Source organism: Xiphophorus couchianus, chromosome 10 (genome assembly GCF_001444195.1).
Source record: "Xiphophorus couchianus chromosome 10, X_couchianus-1.0, whole genome shotgun sequence".
In the NCBI taxonomy this organism is placed as follows: domain Eukaryota; kingdom Metazoa; phylum Chordata; class Actinopteri; order Cyprinodontiformes; family Poeciliidae; genus Xiphophorus; species Xiphophorus couchianus.
In genome coordinates this window covers 17,505,573-17,524,392 of record NC_040237.1, presented here as the reverse complement: position 1 = coordinate 17,524,392, position 18,820 = coordinate 17,505,573, and the positions used below count along the sequence as shown (strand labels likewise).

Genomic DNA, 18,820 nt, shown 5'->3' with positions numbered 1-18,820 from the left:
ATCCTTGCAGGGTGGTGAGGGGGGCTGGTGGTGCCCGTCTCCAGCAGTCATCAGATGAGAGGCGGGGTTCACCCTGGACGGGTCACCAGTCCATCACAGGGCCCTGAAAGCCAACAATGAATAAAATGTATGAAAGAGAAATGGTAGATTAACAAGGGGAATAAATTCTGTCCAATTATTTTAAAAATCAAATCATGTTTATTAAGCACTTAGTGTTGGTAACACACCAGTTCAAGTCGCAACACACAGAGCCTCCATGCAGTTCTAATATGAAGCTGAATGATTGTTATAGTAATAATCATAAAAGTCACAATAAAATTGATAAAATAATTATTACTGAAACCAAGTTTGTTTATATTTTTATCGCACTCTTTATAATTAAACGAAGATAATTTGGATTTGGAAGCAAACATTAAAAAAAAAATTCTATATTGAGCATATATTTTAAAATATATGTTCAATATATGCGGTTGATCTGACCGTGGTAACAACTCTGAAGAAGCTAAATCTTAGGTTAACTGAAGAAAATAATGCAAAGCAAAAATGAGATTTTAGAGAAGCTTCGTATTAATTTCCTCAGCTTATCTCTATGTATCTCTTTTTTCCTGTTTGCTATCTATAAATAGGCTAAACTTTCAACATTTCCTTTGAGTTTATGTACAATGGAAGTGTCAAATTGATTAAAAGAAAAACAAATTAAACGGAGTAAAATTTTTTCTTAACAACTGTAGAATAAATATAGTTAACAAAGTGGAAGCAGGGTGTGACCAAAAGCGCTGTTCGTTCATGAGTTCTGCGAAGGGGAACAGCAGTTACCTTTAAATATGAACCTACCTGAGCGCTTATGCGCATGCGTTCCAGAAAAGTTCGGTGGCGTTAGCTCACCGCTTCAAGTCACCTTTTACCAGCGAGAAGAGACGTTTTCGATATTTAAAGACGTGCTGCGTTTGAGACAGCTTCTGGGGACAACAGTGCCTCTTCTCTCCGAGCTTCGGGGGTGGGGAAATGTAAACTACCTCCCCCGCACTTGTGGGACTTCCAGCACGCGGGGAAATGATGTTGGTTAGCTGAAGTTTGTGTTTACTGATGTTGTGGTGGCTAACTAGTTAGCTCGGTTAGCTTGTTAGCGTGAAAGCTGCGCGTTGCGACCCCTTCGCAACTATCTTTAATGGGCAATGTTAGCTGGAATATAAGCACATTGGTTCTTGCATTCTAAAATAACAGTTCGTCTCGTGTTGTTGAAGTTTAAACATATAAACGGTTCGCTTATAAGTCGTGAAAGCGCTCAAACTGACTTTAAAAATCTGCTGCGAGCTTCGAAACGCCTTCACTGGATACCCACACTGTGGATACGGATGAAATATCGGGGTCAGAACGTTCTACCTGCCACCTGCTTCCCTCCGTGTCGGACATAGTTCGTCGTCCTGGTCCGCTATGACCCCCCAGTTCATCAAGTAAAAACCCCGTGGAGAGAGAGCGCAGACCTCCAGCCATGGGAGGATGTGTGGGGAGATACTGGGGAGACTCGCATAACCGAGGATCGGCCAGGAACGGTGGACGAGGAGGTGAGACTTCCTTCCTTCCTTCTTTTTTTTTTTTAAGTGTAGAAAATGTAAAAACGTTCGGCTCTTCTGGCCTGCGTCGCTCTGAGTGGTTACCTTTGCTGCTGTTACCATGGCAGATATTTATCCCATGACATCTGTTCTGTCCTGGTTTTTATTATTATGCCTTTGTAAGTAAACAGAGTAAAATGGCTTTCCTGGGACTCGGCAATAGTTTGACTCGTTACCAGACCTTTGGTCTGAAACAGGTCTCCACTAGTTTACTGGACTAGTTTATATTTCCTAGCATACTATTTTAAAATGTTGTTTTTTTTTTTTTTTTTTTTTTAACTTTGCATATACTTCCCCTTCATCTCTTCACTTGACGTGCGAATTGTTGGGACTTTTCCGCACAGCATGTAGCTGCTTCCCTCCTGTCACAGCTGAAAAACTGCCTGTTGGCCTTGTGACAGTGCTGCAACTAAAGGGCACAACATTGTCATGCAAAAGTTTACAGACCTCCCTGAGAAATTGAATATTTTGTCTTTAGTCACAATAACATTTTATTTGATAGACCCCGTGACACATAATTAAAGTGGAAGGAAGTGGTTTTTAATCATTTTTACAAAGAAAAATGTGTAAAAAAAAACCAAAAAAAACCTGGCGTTCATTTGTATTTAGCCCCACTGAGTCAGCATTTTGTAGACCAGCATCTAGTCTGCACGGCTAGAAATTTAAATCTGTGCAAATCCATTGTTGCAAACTAACACAAGCTCCCTTTGACTGTATGGAGAGCGGCTGTTGATACCATTTTTAACAGATTCTTTATTGGATTTAGGCTCCCATTGGTTTTAAACTATTGTAGCTCTGACTGTGTTTTGAACAGTTGCTCTGTTGGAGGTGAACCCAAACTATCCAGCAGCTTTTTATTCCAGTGGTTTTTGGGTTTTTTTGTATTTAGCTCCATTCATTTCCCCAGTCAGCTCTGTCCCTGCCAAAGAAAAGTCTTTCCACAGCATGATACTCCCACCACCATGAGTGGTGTGTTCAGAGTGTCGTGCAGTGTTTGTTTGGAAACAACATGTAATTTTGCATGAAGACCAGAAAGTCAAATTTCATCCTCTCTTGACCCATTTGCTGTGTTCTCTATATTACTTTTGGCAAACTTTACACATTACTTTTAGCTCTTTTTTATTATGTTGATAATAATAGTAATGATGATGTTCTGCTTCCTGCCTCTCTTCTGTAAAATATGCAGCTGTGACATGGGGATATAGATTTCATATCAGTCAGTGTCACTCTTTCCTGTAAGTATAATGTTCTAGTTAAACACAGCTGTGTTCCCTCTCTGTGTTCTTCCATGTTAATGTTTGGCATCCTAATCAGGGTTAATGCTGCATTTACAGCTCAACTGAACAAACTGGAAATTGCTGCTCAACTTCAATTTCAGCCAAGTGTCGGTGACGAAGTTAAAGATTCGCCTCGCATAGTAACTTGTGTCTGAGGTTTTACTTATTTTGGGCACCACACCTATAAGTTAAAACATAGTAAATACAACCAGCAACATGTCATTTGGTATAAATGACATGAAGCCGTCATCCGCTGTCTGACTTTATTCCCCACATCAGTCTGAATGAATTCCTGATGAGGCCTTCTGTACAGTGTTGGCGTTCTGATATGTGTTCAGTTATTTCTGAATGGTGATAGGTTTCAGTCTGGGTTTGCTTTGGATCATTATTCTGGTCTGCAATACTATTTCAGCCAAGCTTCAGGTGTGGGATTCAATATATTCAGGTTTGGCCCTTAATTACATTGCTATACAAACTAAAACACCAGATGAAGCAGTGCATTGTGGTCCTCTTTCTGAATCTTGATCCAGCGGACCCAAGGCTTACTCTGTTCTTCTAGGAGAGTTAACCCCCAGTGACTCTAGTTGTACGTACTGGATGTTTCTCTAGCTGTACAGATTTGGCCTAACTTAGGTGACGCATGTAGACTGAAAGGGTGTATTCACACCGGCCTTGTTTAGTTCGATTTAATCAAATTGTAGTTTGTTTGTCTAGAAAATCCAGTTTGTTTGGGCAGGTGTGAATGCGCAATCAACTCTGATGTGGACCAAAAAAAACCAAACTCTGGTCCGCCTACAAACCTAGGCCTCGGTTCGGTTGAAATGAAGTCTGTTGCGGTTCGAACGAATATGTGAATGCAACTGATCCAGAGAGCAGGAACCAGACTGTAGTGCGTGGCATTCTGGGTAAATACAACCACAACAAACACATGATTTGTGGTTGTGGAACGTAAAATGGTAAAAATGGTTCGTAGACTTTTGATAACGACTAAAGAGAAATCCTCCAATCAGGAAAATCTGACGGCACTCATTTTGTTGACATTTTGCGCTCGGCGTCTTCTTCAGAGGTTTGGTTGTGGTTTGCTTTAGTGGTTCTTAGTGCAGCGCCACCAAAGGTGAGGAGGGGAACAGGTTTTTCAAAGCATTTGGTTTGTTTGACACAGTGCAGTGTGAAAGAGAACCTGACCAGCTGAAAATGTAATAAGTGTTGCAATTTTGGTCTCCAATTGAACAGAGTCTACTGAACTATCAGGTGTGAAAACGCACTAAGATGTAGATCCTATAGTGATTCCAATTAGTTTTCCCTCTAGGTGAACTTGCTGGGATGTCGACTGCTAGGAATACTGTCTGTCATCTGGAATGTTTTCCTTTTTTTGATTAAAATGAATCTTTCTCTCAGGATTTACCCATCAAGCATAAAATGCTTCTGAGATTATTACTGGTGTCCATTGTCTTTAACGTTTTGTTTTTTAAAAAGCTGTAGAATCCTATACGGAGTGTCACACCTACAGGAACGTCAAGAGTTTATTTAGGGACGTCTGACTGATAAAATCAATATTTTCCGCTTTGCTTGCCCCTCCCTTTCATATGCAGAACTTTGGGGAAACTTTTATTTTTGCTTCCTCTATCTCAAAGGGAATATTTAAATAAATAAAAAAAATACTGCAGATATTTGTGGAATACAAAGATAAAAAATATTAGTGTAAAGTTAAAGTAGTGTGGTTGAGGCATTTGCTTTTACACCCAGTTGTGCATTTGGTTTTGTTTGATCAGAACTGTTTTAAACACTTTAAAGATAAGCAGGTGTGACAAGAACATTTCTAAGATTAATATGAGTTTTTTTTGGCCAATATTTATTTCTTTTTTCTATCTATGAAGGCCCTAATACACCTTTATAGCCCAGGGAGAATGCAAATAATTTCCACCTTCATTTTCTCAAGGATGCCGAGTTGCCTCCAGTTTTCGAAGCAGGATTACAGGATTCAGCTTCATGCAAAAGTAAACCATGGCCCTGCCTTCTTGTCTGCATCCCATAATGACTCCTAGTACAGACTGCGGAGGCCAATAAGTGGCTGTTTAAAATTAAAGCTGGTTTATGACTGTGACTGGTGATAATTTCCCGCACTGATTCATATCTACACGCCTCCCTCTCTCTTCCTCTCTGCTCCCAGTTGCTGTTTAACGAGAAAAACTGCAAGTATCATCGTGTCCTGCTGCATTACTGACTCCTGTGTCTTTTGGGACACGCGCCGACATGGCCTTACCCAGATTCACAGGAAGTTAGACATACTAAAAGCTTTTTTTTGTTTGTTTTTTTAAATTATTTACTGTGCAGAGTAATGGGTTCTTGCATTTCTCTTTTTGTTGTAGTTGTTTTTAAATTATTTACTGTTCAGAGTAACGGGTTCTTGCGTTTCTGTGCTTTCTCCCCGTTTCTGTTTTTTCCTGAAAAATGTGAATCAGTTTTTGGAAGGAAAAGAAAGTAATTTGTGCCCAGTCATTTCAGACTGAAAATCACTTTACAACCCAACTTTATTCACTGCAAAATAAAACCTACATGTTAATATTGTTTTATAACTGTACCAATAAAGTTGAATCTCTAAGAAAAGGCCCTGCATGGAATCTAATTTCTCTAAAAAAAAAAAAAGAAAGAAAAAGGACGGCTTCTTTATTACCATATGTTGACTTAATGCTTGGTTGTTTACAGACGCCTCCTTGTTCTAAGGAATTTTCCTCCTTGTTGTAGTCGTCCAGCTCTCTTTAAAAATGTAAATAGCTTACGCTTGTGGCTACGATGTAATATTCTAACTGTCTGCTTTTAGTGCTTTGGACTCATTCTATAAACTGACCGTTTTCAGGAGGAATACTAAAACACTCTAATGAGCTCTTCTTACTCTTCTATGTAGTTGCAACATCAAAATATCTGGAACAACGATATCTGGTGATCATCGTAATTCTTGAAGGTTAGCGGTTAGCTTGTGCTTAAAACTCAGATGTTTGAGAATTAGAGCTGCACAATATACTGCAGATTTACTCTTATTACAGTATCACTTTATGCACTAAGGTAATTGGGGGATTTTTTTTTCTTTGTCACAACTACACACATTGGAAAGAAGCAACGTTTTTTATTGAATCATGTTTGAATGGAAATAATCAAGTAGCTGGATAGACTTCTCATTCAGTAAATGTGTTGGATATGAACATCAAATTTGTATTTATTTTAAGTCAATAGGAGTCCTATTAGTATTGCAAGATTCACAGATCACATCTGTATTCCACCATATTACATTAATATGAAAAAATGTTCGATATTTAATATGAGATGACACTATTCTTGTCCAGTGAATTGAATGATTTAGCAGTATGGCGCTTGGTTCAAAAGGAGGACTGATGTAGATGATCATGACCCCTGGATGGATGTGGTGTTTGAACATGTTAGCCTAAGATCTTAGAACTGGACTAAATGTTCACCTTTGCTCCAACAGAGAGTTGTTCAGTACATCAAACAAGCAGTAATAGTAAGGTAAAAACAAAGTGATAAAATCATCCCATAAAACAATAAAAATGCAGCTAAGTCACGTTGTCAGGCTTTACTGAACGTGAATGCCATGAACGTGAGTCTTTGGAAGGACATTGAAGTTCTCCAAACTGTGAACAGATCTAACGTGGAGAGGTAAGACGATCCCCTCTACTTCTTCAAAGTCTGGATCTTACGGAAACACAAGCAGCCCTTCAGAAGTTCTGTTCATTGCCCAGCTGACGAGCGCATTGTGTGATGTGCCAACCTGTTCTGTGTCTAAAGCAGGCAACTGAGATCTGATCATTCCAGATGGATTTTGGTTCATTCTCTGCAGAGTCTGCTTATTAACCGGAGCACGGTAATGCCGGGTCTGCACTGGGCCATAGCTTGTTGAGGGAAATTTAGAATTATTTGAAAAGCAAATTAATTTGTTTGGATTGTAATAGTTTTCCAAACCGGCATGTGTGACATAATTGTACAGCTCTCAAATGTTTTCCTGCATTTGCGGCCAATCTGAATTTACACCAGTACAAATATTGTGAAATGTATGCTGATTATTTAAAAATGACGTTATCAGGGCCCCAGTTTGAGCCCAAGTAGGGATTGGTCATCATATGCATCATAATTATCTTCAATAACAATATTATGATAAGAATGACTCCTCCTGTGACGTAACAGACTTTTATGTGGAAAACCTTTACAAACCCCAAATACTGGAAAATGAGTAGGAAGGTTACTTTCACTGTTTCAATAATTCTTTTTCACTCCAGGTTTCATAATAGCATCAGTAAGTAATGAATAAATAAATAATAATAATAAAGAAATACTTGTGGGAAACAATTGTTTATTTTCTACCAGTTGTGCTACGTAATTAAACTATTATCGCAATATTTAGTTCAGTTAAGTTTCCTTGGTCACTTTGAATGTATGCAGTGATGGATTTATAGCCAAAAATAAAGTTTGACTAATTTTAAATTCTGTCCTGAGACAACCATGTGGTCCACAGTTATGTTTTTAATCAAAACGCCACCCGCACATGCGGTGGATACAAACTCAGCGTCCAGGCATTAAAAGATGTTTGCTCACCTTGATGAGCATTATTGACTGGTCCTTTGTGCTTTAAGGTGACCACTCTCTCAGGAGCTAACATGTTTTATTCTCCTCAGCTCATCAGTACTGCTAGCCATGTCATAAACCAGCAGACTAGTTGGGAATAAAACAAACCAAACTCATATTGTTTGTTTTAGTTTTAGTCAGAAGTTCAAGGGAATTTCTGAATCGTCTTTACTCATCAAAACATCTTGGTGGAAGAAACTGTCTCTGTTTTAGCAAATGGCATTTCCGTAATACCGACCCGAAGGTAAAAGTCTGAACCGCTTGTGTCCAGGATGTGTGGGATCTGCCCTATAAGTCCTGGATGGAGGGAAGGTCAGCCCTGATCCTCTCTGTAGACCCAATTGTTCCTGGCAGATGAACAAACACTGGACAGAGAGAATCACAGGAGCGTAGAAAGATGACCAGCAGCTCCTATAGCAGGCTGCACTTCTTGAGTTTCCTCAGGAAGCACCGTCTCTGCTGGGCCTTCTTCCAGACAGTGTCTGTATAAGGTCTCAAAAGGGTTGTTCCTAGGAACGGAGAGTGATCCAATACCGGTTCTTAGAAAAGTCTCCTTGTACTCAGGAGATACTCTTATTGGGGGAATAAACAACCTTCATTTGTTCCATCATGGTTGGATAGTCTGTTTTTTAAAAAAAAAACACATGTAGATCAGGTTCAACAAAGTCCTACATGCAAGCAACAAACACTTAAGTAACATGAAAGTAAACTTTACCCAGGTGGCTACACTTGGAAACCACTCCAGAAACCTGGATGATTTGGTGATGAGCGGAGGTGTTTGACTTCACCTGGGAGTACGCGCTCCTGTAAAACATGTCGATACATTAAGCGCCTGCGGTGTACGCCACCACACGGGGAGCATCATGTCAACCAGCGTTTCTGCCAGCACCCGGACGAACACGCTGATAATACAGTTTTAATTGTGCTTTACAAATTTTATGAGCTGACAAAAGTACAGCTGAAAGCAGTTACAGTATTTCTCATTGCCTTAAACGTAGCAGGAGCTTTTTGTTTTGTAGCAAGTTGTTGCCTTTTAGTTTGTGCTACAATAAAAAGACCACTTTGTGTGCGCTTCGTGTTGGGAGAGAATGCGCCAACATGCATTAATGACCTCAGAACAGGAGAATGTGTAAGGCTGTTTAAATGTCTGAGGCAAAACGCAACTTGAGCAGCGCGATGTTACAGCAGAGCCAGAAAATCCTTTCATAACCACCTGTTGTTTTTCTCATTCTTAATCGTTTTGTGTGTTTATGGTGTGTTTGATGGAACATAGCACCAGAGAGGCTTTTTATTTGTTTGTTCATGACTCCTTTCATTAGCTTTCATAAATGTATCCTGCTTCAATGCAGCCTCCTCACATGGACCCTGCTTTTTATGAGCCCAGCAGGAGCAAAACGGCTTGATATTGCTTCATCTGTCTGTAATGCATTGCTTCATCCGTCTATTTGTGTTCAGCGGGGCTGTTCTCCAAATCACTTCCTTTTGTTTCTGCCTATTTTTCATACCCAAACTCCAGACCACAGTTATTCCCATCAACTGTGCTTCTCCCACTTGAGTCCTCTGAAGTTTCTCAGTAAGTTTGGGGGTAAAACGTTTAAGGCGAGTGGTTTCAGTTAGGATTCTCATTTAAACACAGTCTAGCTTACCGTTTTTGGGTTTTATTGTGGTTCTAAATTGAGGAACAATACAATAAAATCACAATTGCTGTCTGGGAAGGATAAATCTATCCTCCAGGGAATACAGCTTCTTCTTTTTAAGTTCATCCACTCAGTTGTTGTCCAACTTCCTCCAGTTTTTTTAATGCATGGCCAATTGGTATTAGTCAATTTTTGCCAATACAGATAAATTTTTTTTGTCTTAAAAGTTGCTAGGTTAACAGAAGGGAGACTATTTACTGCACACATGTAGATATGACCTGGTAGAAAATGGCTGATTTTCAGACCTCTGTGGAGGTAGAGAATATTGATTTCTCGTGCATTGGCCAATCACCAGTAATGTCATAGTAGATTTAGTGCAGCTACCATTTTAATTGTGTTCTGATGCATAAAAATGTATTTCAAATAATTTGAACTTTCTTTACTTGAGCTTTAAGAGATCGAATATGTTTATCTGTAGATTAAACAACACAAATTGAGTTTTGCCAAAAACGTGTGCGCCTGTAGGGTAGCTAACTCTCTACATTACGATTGGGTCCACTTAAAGACGTACTTGATTAGAATCACAGTGATGTCTGTACTATAATAATCTCCTTATGTCAATATTTATAGTAGAAACAGTTCATGACTGTCTTGTTTGGTAGAGAAGTTAGAGCTAATGTCATGCATGTGACCCCAAACCTGAGCTGCATTTTCAACACAAACATGACCTGTAAAGTATCTGCTACACCGTCAGATTCACATTAGATGACTATAAATGAAAGATTTAGATCTTGCGTAAGATTTTCTTTCAAAGGCTCTTGAAGGTCTTTTGCTAAGTTCGCATGGCAACAGTGAGGTGATTATTGTTAACAAAAGGAGACAGTGGCTGATTTTTCAGACCTTTGCAGAGGTAAATAAGATCAATGAAAAAGATTGGTTTGACATGTAAATATGGGCCAATCACCAATCTCCCAAAATCGATGTGGATTTCCTATTACAAACCAAAATGCATTTTGGTTCAAAAGAATGCATTTTGAACCAAAATGCATGAAAAGACATTCACTAAACAGTTTATTTATCTTATAACCACATCAACTGTAAATAAAGAGACATACCAAATTTGACCCTTTTTTTACAGAGATGAAATTAAATGGAAATCCCCCCCCCCGTTGCGGTCAAATTTTCATATCTGCACCAATAAAGTGTATTACTCTTTGTTTGGAAGCCTCTTCCGTCTGACTAATGCAGTGCTTGTTAAAGTAGTAGGTTATCCTGCCAATATTTCCATATCCAGCATCTTTCATAACACATGCAGGTAGAAAGACTTCCTGTTCTCCATCAACTTGGCCTCTGGATCTATACATTCATCAGAATGGGTGACAGTTGACATTCTGTGGCAAATGGTGTCTGTTTGTTTCAACGGTTCCTGGAAGCAATCGTTGAAACTCTAACAGATCCAACCCCCACACTTTTATAAGAAAGTTGTCAGGCAATCTGGTAGTGTTTTGGTATAGTGAGTTTACCACATGGGCAGAAAAACCTATGTATATTTGATCAGAGGCAGTCACTTTGAAAATTGTTAGATTCTGATGAACAGACGATTTCTCACTCAAGGTCTCTGCGCATGTTAAAAGTGTTGAATCTGTGGATCTAAAATGAAGGCCTTAAAATGTCTTAAATTCATTTAAAAAGTAAGTAGGCCTTTTAATATTTTAATCACCGGTCTTAAATTTTGTCTTGACGTCACTAATCTTGTATATGTAATTATTATTTTTTATTTTTTTTATTTTCCCCCTTGCGAGACTTTTCTGTCAGGCAAAAGTTTGAGTGGCACTCAGTCATAGTCCTTGGGTTCTCCAACTCAAGACAGTTGAGTCTACCGCTAACTGACTGCTAACACATCCTTGCTAGCTAGCTTTACTGTGTCTATCTTGGGCAAGTACAAATTTCTTGCCAGTTGGCTGTGAAGTTTGTAAATTTCTTTAAAGATATAGGTCTTAAATTCCATTCATAATAGTCTTATAAAGGTCTTAAATTTGTGTTATCATATATAGTCTAAACGGAGGCAGTGGTCTTCACGTCACACTCTTCTGATTTATATTTTACACACCAACCAGTGACGCCCATCTCTAATTGAAGCAGGTGTTGTACTTCGTATTTAAGGGTACAGAGATCTTTTTCTTTCTGATATTGCAGTACAAAAGCCATGTTTTTCAACAAAAATTTGAGGAAGAATTTACATTTTCAGAGGAAGGTATGACTTCATTAGGAGCTTCAGGAAACAATGGGAAGCAGCAGAATGTCTGAGTCGTGCCTGCGTTTGTGTTGAAACCGATGGCGGACGACACAGGTAGTGTTACACAGACACACACACGCGTAGGGTACACATCCTTCATGCATATTGCAAGCTCTGCAGCACCTGCTAATTTTAGACTGGGACTACGCGTCGGTGTGTGATGGGAGTGTTTCCTGTCTCTGGTGACAGATCAGATTTCTCTTCCCTGCCAGGTTTTTATTTTTTTATTTTTATTGCTGTTAAAATGAGAATCAGATTCTGTGGGTTCATATCTGTTGCACACACATCTGCCGGGGAGAAATCTGCAATCTGAACAAAAAGTCGTTTCCTTGCTCTTCAAACCAAGAATGCTTTTCACCAAAGGTTCACTAAATCGTCCAGTTATCAGATCTTATTCACTCTCTTATTATGTCCAACCTGGTATAATGGAGCGGTGCTTTCCTGTGTTTGCGAATGTTTCAACACTAAGCCTGAAGTCTTCATTTTATTTATTTTTATTTCTTTTATTTGAGCCCTAAAATGCAAATACAATCAAATTGTGTTCATAGGGAACTGGGCAGAGCTCTTCCTGGCTCTTTAAATATGTTCTTGTTAGAAGCTAATGTGGCTGAGTGGCTTGAAAACGTATTTGTGCCTCCTTGAGGTTTTTCACATTTTGACGTGCTACAACTGCAAGCCACAGTTTTTATTTTACTGGGATTTGATGGACACTAGTGTATATTTGTAGAATGTAAAGTCTAAAGTGGGAATGGATTATAAAACCTTTTTTTAGAAGTATTGACAAGCATGTAAAAAGGAGCATAAATCAGCCAAGAGCTCCATGAGGGAAACGTGGTGGTGGCAGTGTCATGCTGTAGGGATTACAAATCCATTCTATAGTGCTATATTTTCTTTAAAAAGAAAAAAACAGCAGAAATCCTTCTAGATGCACAACATCCAAAACCAGAGGGCATAAATTATCCAAACATGAAATGATTCAACTGCAAAGATGTAACAGAGTTCATTAGTTTCTTATGTGACAAAGATTTCAGTCAATGGCATCCTACATAAATATTTTTTTTTCTTGCTGTTAAAGTTTATCGTACTCCCTCTCCCAGGACGGAACGAGCCGCTGAAAAAAGACCGTCCCAAGTGGAAGAGCGAGTACCCAATGACGGAGGGACAGCTGAGGAGCAAGCGAGACGAGTTCTGGGACACGGCCCCGGCGTTCGAGGGCCGGAAGGAGATCTGGGACGCCCTGAAGGCCGCCGCCGTGGCCCTAGAGTGCAACGACCACGAGCTGGCCCAGGCTATAGTGGACGGAGCCAGCATCACTCTGCCTCACGGTGGGGCCCGTCTCCATCGGGACGATTCCTCACATTTACACACAGTTTAGACATTTGTTTTCTCCCTTCCTTTCACAGGGACTCTGACCGAATGTTACGACGAACTGGGGAACCGCTACCAACTGCCAGTCTACTGCCTAGCGCCCCCTGTCAACCTCATCTCAGAATGCAGCGATGAGGACTGCAGTGACAGCCCCGAACCCCCCATAGCGTCTAAAAAAGAATTTCAACTCAAGGTAACTCCACTCAAAGCTCTACTACAATGTATGCTCTACTACGTTATCCTACAATTTGTGGTAGATGAGGGGGGGGATCTAAATTTCTGTCAAAAAATTTCAGAGATTTTCTACATCTCATTAAGTCCATTAAGTCCTTAATGTCTACTTAATGTCCTTAACTAAGTTGTGGACATTGCCTTCCGTGAAGGCAGGTACAGAGTTCTGGGTTTTGTTTTTTTATTTAAATATTTGGAAATTTGAGTTTGACAATTTGCAATAAAAACACAAAAATTTTCTAGAAGAGAGTGGAAATTTGAGTTCACAGTCAAACTTTTGAAGCTCAGAAAATTTCCAAAAGGTGAAAATTTTCACATTTTTAACTTGGAATTTTCACTTTTTTTTCCACATTTCTATGACTATTCTCAAGATTTGACTTTTTTTTCGAGCAAATTTTCAACTTTTCAAAGTCAGAAATTTACTTTTTTGCTAAAAAATAAATAAATAAATTGAGATCTCAAAATGTCTGACTTTTTGGTGGAAATTTACAAAAAAAAATTTAAAATACGCAGTCATTGATTAGATATTGGAATTACGAAACTAAATTTGGATGCACGGCAATTCCAAAAACTATTTCAATACAGTTTTGCCGCTAGAGTGGTGTTGATTGTTCAGCCATATCAAAATTATTGTATTTTGCAGAACTGTCACAGAAACACCTTTTCCACATCACACGAGTCACATGATCAACAACCAGATGTTACACTGGCAGAAAAAATAAAGAAGTCAGGCGGTGACAGCAGGACGATAGCGCTGCATGTTTTTTACCGACTTGTCACATAAACAAACTGGTTCATGTGGGATTTTGTGTTTCTTATCTAATGGAAACAACACAATTGCCAAATAGTCTTTTTTCCCCCTCAACACTAGCAGAATATCAACAAAGTTTTCTGCACATTTGTGTTTTAAATGCAGCTTCTGTCTGTGGTAATCCACAAAGTAAAATTGGAGTGAAATTGTTAAAGATTTTTCAGCTTGCCTGTTCAACCGTCTGCCTTGTTAGGTACGACTGTCCACGGGAAAGGACTTGCGCCTCAACGCCAGCATGGCTGACACCATCGGGCAGCTGAAGAAGCAGCTGCAGGCCCAGGAGGACATCGACGTGCTGCAGCAGCGCTGGTTCTTCTCTGGCAAGCTGCTGACGGACAAGACGCGTCTGCAGGACACCAAGATCCAGAAGGACTTCGTCATCCAGGTCATCGTCAACTCACAGGCGTCGGGAGCCCCCAAACCGTCACCCATAACCACTCCCTCTTCGCCCAAGTCCCAGTGATTGCAGCAGGTTGGAGCAGAGGTACCGCCCGTTGACCATGCTGCTTTTGAGAGAAAACACAATTTTGGAGGCTTAAATTAAAAAGGAAGAAGTGCTGCTTACTTTTTAACATTTCTGGTTTGTGTTTTATTTGGAGGAGCAGATTGCTGAGTCTGGACATCCTCACCGTCTCTGACCCACTTTCAAACGGAAGTGGAGCTCGTCGCGCTGGCGGAAACTGCGCCCTTCGCCACTGCATACACAGACTCGGCCTCTGGGCTTTTCATCTGCAACGTGGATGAAACGCAGAGAGGTTGGATTAAATCACACAGACACTTAGCAGCTCTGGTGGAGCGTACGATGCAACACGTTTCTTTTACTGACAAAATACTAACTGAGCTGTTTTGCACAATTAAAGGTTCTTACTATACTTCTGCAGTAGGATTGTGTGCCTTCAAGATAAAAAAAAAAAGGGTTAATATAAAGGATGAGAGACTTCCTGCTATAGGCTGAACCCTGTGTATTTTTTTTAGATTCATATCAATCATAAATTGCTGTCACTGCTGCCTTTATTATGCTGTCTTATAATGGGTGTATGTGTTAATGCAGAAAAAACAATCTACGATAAAATCCAGTTTTCTGCCTGTCAGACGGCTTCGTGACCACTCGGAGGAGCCACACTGCCCCTTTCTGATCTGTTTTTTCATTGTTTTTGTGGATCCCCCCCACCCCCCCTCCTCCCCCCTCTCTCTCCAGCTGATGATTGTAATTACTTCATATTCCCTGAAACTATAAAGGAAAATTCCCTTCACCAGCATAGAAACGGACGTGGAGCAGTGAGTCAAAGCTGTGACCCAAAACCCAGATTCAGAGATTCAGAGGTTGATTTGAAAGCTCCGAGACTTGTTCCCCCCCTAGTGGTGGCATGTCGTATTGAAAATTGTGAAATAATGGCCCACCAATAAAGAAAAGAGTGGAAAGAAAATGAATTGTTCATTTTTTTTTAAAGCTTTTGAATACTTTATCTAAAAACAGTGAGATGGGCTTCGTTTTCTCTCACCGCTCCACCTGCTCACTTCTCCTGAACGTACTTGTACGTACCGTACTTACGGTACTTGTATCATTTCAAAGTCATGTCCATACCAGCGCTTCTAACAGGGATACGCCACCGCAAATGTCACAGACTTGAACAACAAGTTGTTGTTTTTTTTCTTCCTATATGTGCAATACAACAAACCTCACATTGTTTTTGTTTCTAAAGCAACAAAGTTGTGTGAAAGTAGAGTCCAGCCCAGCTGGGATCTGATAATAAGGACCGGCATCCCACTGGTTATTTTTCTACGAAATGTATTCACATGTCTCTTCTTCAAAACAATCTGAGCACAGCCTGAAAGCCAACCCTTCGCTTATCAGTGAGTCCTGTCCGTCTTAGCTGTGAAGGAACCTCTTAGTTTCAGGGTGAGTTCATTTATTGAACCGCCATCTTTGTGTTTTCTTGTTGGGGAGTTGAGCCCCGACTAGAAAACGAAAACTTTTTTTGTTTGCTTGTTTGGGTTTTTTTTTTTTTTTTTTTTTTTTTTACAGATGTTTATCTGTCCTTTTATTTTGTCTTTTGTGAAACTTAAAGGGATTCAGAAATAATTCAAGAGTTTCAAAGGACCTCAAAAAGGAACCCCTATTCTAGTTTTCTGGGTCCAGTAAAGCACGCATGCAGTAACCACTTGATCTCAAGGAATTTTTAACCCGCAACTTTAAACGGCCCCTTTGTGCGCAAACATTTTTCTGTTTAATACTTGTAAACGGCGCTTTCCCCCCCACAGCATTTATTTCCCTTGGTGGTCAAAAAACCAACCACATTGTATTATATTAGACTTTGAAGGGACAAGACTTTGCGGTAACCGTCCCGCGATCTTATGACTATGCTCAGGAGGAGCGCGCGCCTGTTCTTATTAGAAAGCGGGCCACTTTGTAACAGCGCGCGCGAGCCGAGTGCGACCGGACTGCTCACAGGGTAAAAAGCTCGCGCGGGAGGTGCTAAATTACAAACGTCCAATTACAATTACAAAATGGACGCCTAGTCGATAGGAAAGCGCGGTTGAACGTTACTTTGAGCACTAAATGGCAGAATGCTACTCACCCTGAAATGTTTTCCTCGGCAGCCTTATTGCAGTTCATTCGCGCCAAGCCATGGTACAAACGGTAACACACGCTTTCCGCTTTCTCGATGCTTTTAGAAAAGAAATGGAATATTTTTATTAAAATTACAACTTCAGGTAACAAAAACCTCAGTGTGTTTTTAAAAAGGGTATGTTTACCTCGTTTTAAAACCTGATGGATCTGATTTTCATTATTTCTTCACGTGAAATCAGTAATGTAAAGCCATGTAAGTAACAAAAAAAAAGAAAATCCTTGCTCTACAGTATGTTGTACAATTTTAAACTTTCCCCTTTAGCATATCCTCCAGGATGGAAGTCATATAGCCAAGGTTTGCTTCTTTTACCGTCTCATTCGCGTGAGCTGCTTGTAAAAACATAGTACAACAAATGTGTGTTTATAGTTTCCAAAGCTGTGAATTTGTCCCACTTGATTGATTTTCACCTATATTTGGTTGCTTGTTTGCAAAAAAAAAAATATATATTTTTTAAATGCTTTGTTTTTGTAGTGATCATTTGTCTGAGATGTTAATATTTCAGGAGAGGTTCACAAAATGTCACACAATTCTCCAGAGATGTTTGAGTTTCAGTCTGTCCACATTGGTAACTCGGATTATTCAGGTCAGTCTGGAGAAACGGGAGTAAAATTTATAGACAAGAATAACATTTTGTACACCTCCGAACAGAACACATGACAGAGTAATGTAAATGTTGTGGACATTTGTTTTTATGGTACACAAATGGATCCCCAAAACGACTATGAAATTAAACAAAAGCCATAAGGTGAGATCAAGAGATTATATTCTTATATCAGCACAGAGCTGCCACTCCATGTATTACTTACTATTCTTGCCTTTAAGAACTTTAAATTAAGTTATAGGTTTAGGTTTAGATTTTTGTTTTTCACAGCAGAACAGCCATTATAAAGCACTAAAATATTTCTTTTAAAATGGGTTTATTTAGTCAGAGAGAAATGTTAAGGACGACATTTACAAGTTATTTTATTGTTCATTTATATGCTGATTTCATGTAAAATCATGTTTTTAAACTGTTGAATAAAGTAAAACTTGTGAAAGTAATTCTTGCATTAGGTTTTCCTTCAGTTTTGTTTTCTTCCCCCCACTGGAGACAATCTACAAATGCATCTCAATAAGTTTAATGTAATTTCAGTAGATCGTTTCAAAACATGAAACTCACACACATTGATTGTCCAACTACCTTTTAAAGTATTAAAAATTGCTAAAATGTTCTTGTTATTCTAAACTTGAGAAACTGAATTTTGGCTTTATATTAACTGTAAGTCACAATAATCAAAAATCATTACGCAAATTGTGCTATTTTAATACACTGTTTGAACTTATAGTAAATTAAATTTTCAAAGATATTCAATTGTGAGAAATATCTGCATCTCCGTCTTTACCACAAGATGGCGCTGTGTTCATGTGCACAGATAGGAACATAGGGAACCTCGTTTGTTTCCAGGTTTCTCTTGGCAAATGTGTCCATTTGTAGCATGTGACTGACATTCAAGGAAAGAATCCGGTTCATGAAGTAGGGTTCCATCTTTTTTTCCACATTTTCTTGTTGCTCTGCGACCTGCAGTACGACTACAGTCATTCGACAAATGAATGAGGCCAGACAAACACTGCTACAGCAAAAATCACAAGCTTTAATTTTGTTTATTACAAAGAAAAGCTGTTAAATGCTCATCTTTCTGTCTGGGCAACAGGAAGTTGCTCAGTGTGTTAACATAGTTGGTTTTTCTCTAAAAAGCCACAGAAGGTATTTTCTGATTATGTAAGGATCCTATTCCAGCATTAGCCGAACACATGGGGTGGCACATAGAGAGGAAGGTATTAAGGGAGTTTTTCTGTCTTGGTTTCCGTAAAACAGTCAACAGAGAGACTGTGGAGGACTGTGGTTCACTGAGTCTGGGGGAAAAAAAGCCCCTATTGATGGTGGGATTTCACAGGGAGAGCTGTGTGCTTTTGGTCACTCCCCCAGTGGGTTTTACCCTGAATTCTGATGGACCCACGGTGACCTGACGCCACAGCAGACAGGTTTTTAGTAAGAAACCGGTTACGCACCAATGTATAAGGGATTCACTAGATTTACAACACTTATTCTTCACTTTGTCTCTTGCTTTTTTTCCTGTTCAAAACTGCCATGCTCGTCGGATTGTTTGGCAGTCCTCACGAAACCACAGCAATGTCAGCATTCGCTATTTAGAAGAATAAAGTACATTCCTTTATATTTTTGGCAACATTGAATTAAGCTGTTTTCTGTGTCTGTTCTGAAAATTGCTAAACAGTTCATTTAAACAAAGAAATAGGTACTATCCTCTCCCATCCCCCAAC

General features: G+C 39.5%; 1 protein-coding gene across 2 annotated transcripts; it reads left to right on the top strand.

The window, feature by feature from the left end:
- Positions 1–816: 816 nt before the first annotated feature.
- Positions 817–17,542, top strand: ubtd1b (ubiquitin domain containing 1b). Of its 2 annotated transcripts, none has more exons than XM_028029364.1 (5): positions 817–1,565; positions 12,556–12,783; positions 12,862–13,019; positions 14,062–14,352; positions 14,474–17,542. In XM_028029364.1, the coding sequence occupies exons 1-4, from the start codon at positions 1,493–1,495 to the stop codon at positions 14,329–14,331; spliced, it is 729 nt and encodes a 242-aa protein (XP_027885165.1). In that variant the 5' UTR covers positions 817–1,492; the 3' UTR covers positions 14,332–14,352; positions 14,474–17,542. The 2 variants fall into 2 exon arrangements, with proteins under 2 accessions (XP_027885165.1, XP_027885164.1); XM_028029363.1 differs by having other exon boundaries at positions 14,468–17,542.
- The last annotated feature ends 1,278 nt before the right edge of the window (positions 17,543–18,820 follow it).

Bases quoted from the DNA above. Each gene is read 5' to 3' on its own strand.
- ubtd1b (XM_028029364.1), top strand. From the start codon at position 1,493: ATGGGAGGATGTGTGGGGAGATACTGGGGAGACTCGCATAACCGAGGA. The intron at 12,784-12,861 runs GTGGGGCCCGTC...TTCCTTTCACAG, and splicing joins CAGCATCACTCTGCCTCACG to GGACTCTGACCGAATGTTAC. The intron at 13,020-14,061 runs GTAACTCCACTC...CTGCCTTGTTAG, and splicing joins AAAAAGAATTTCAACTCAAG to GTACGACTGTCCACGGGAAA.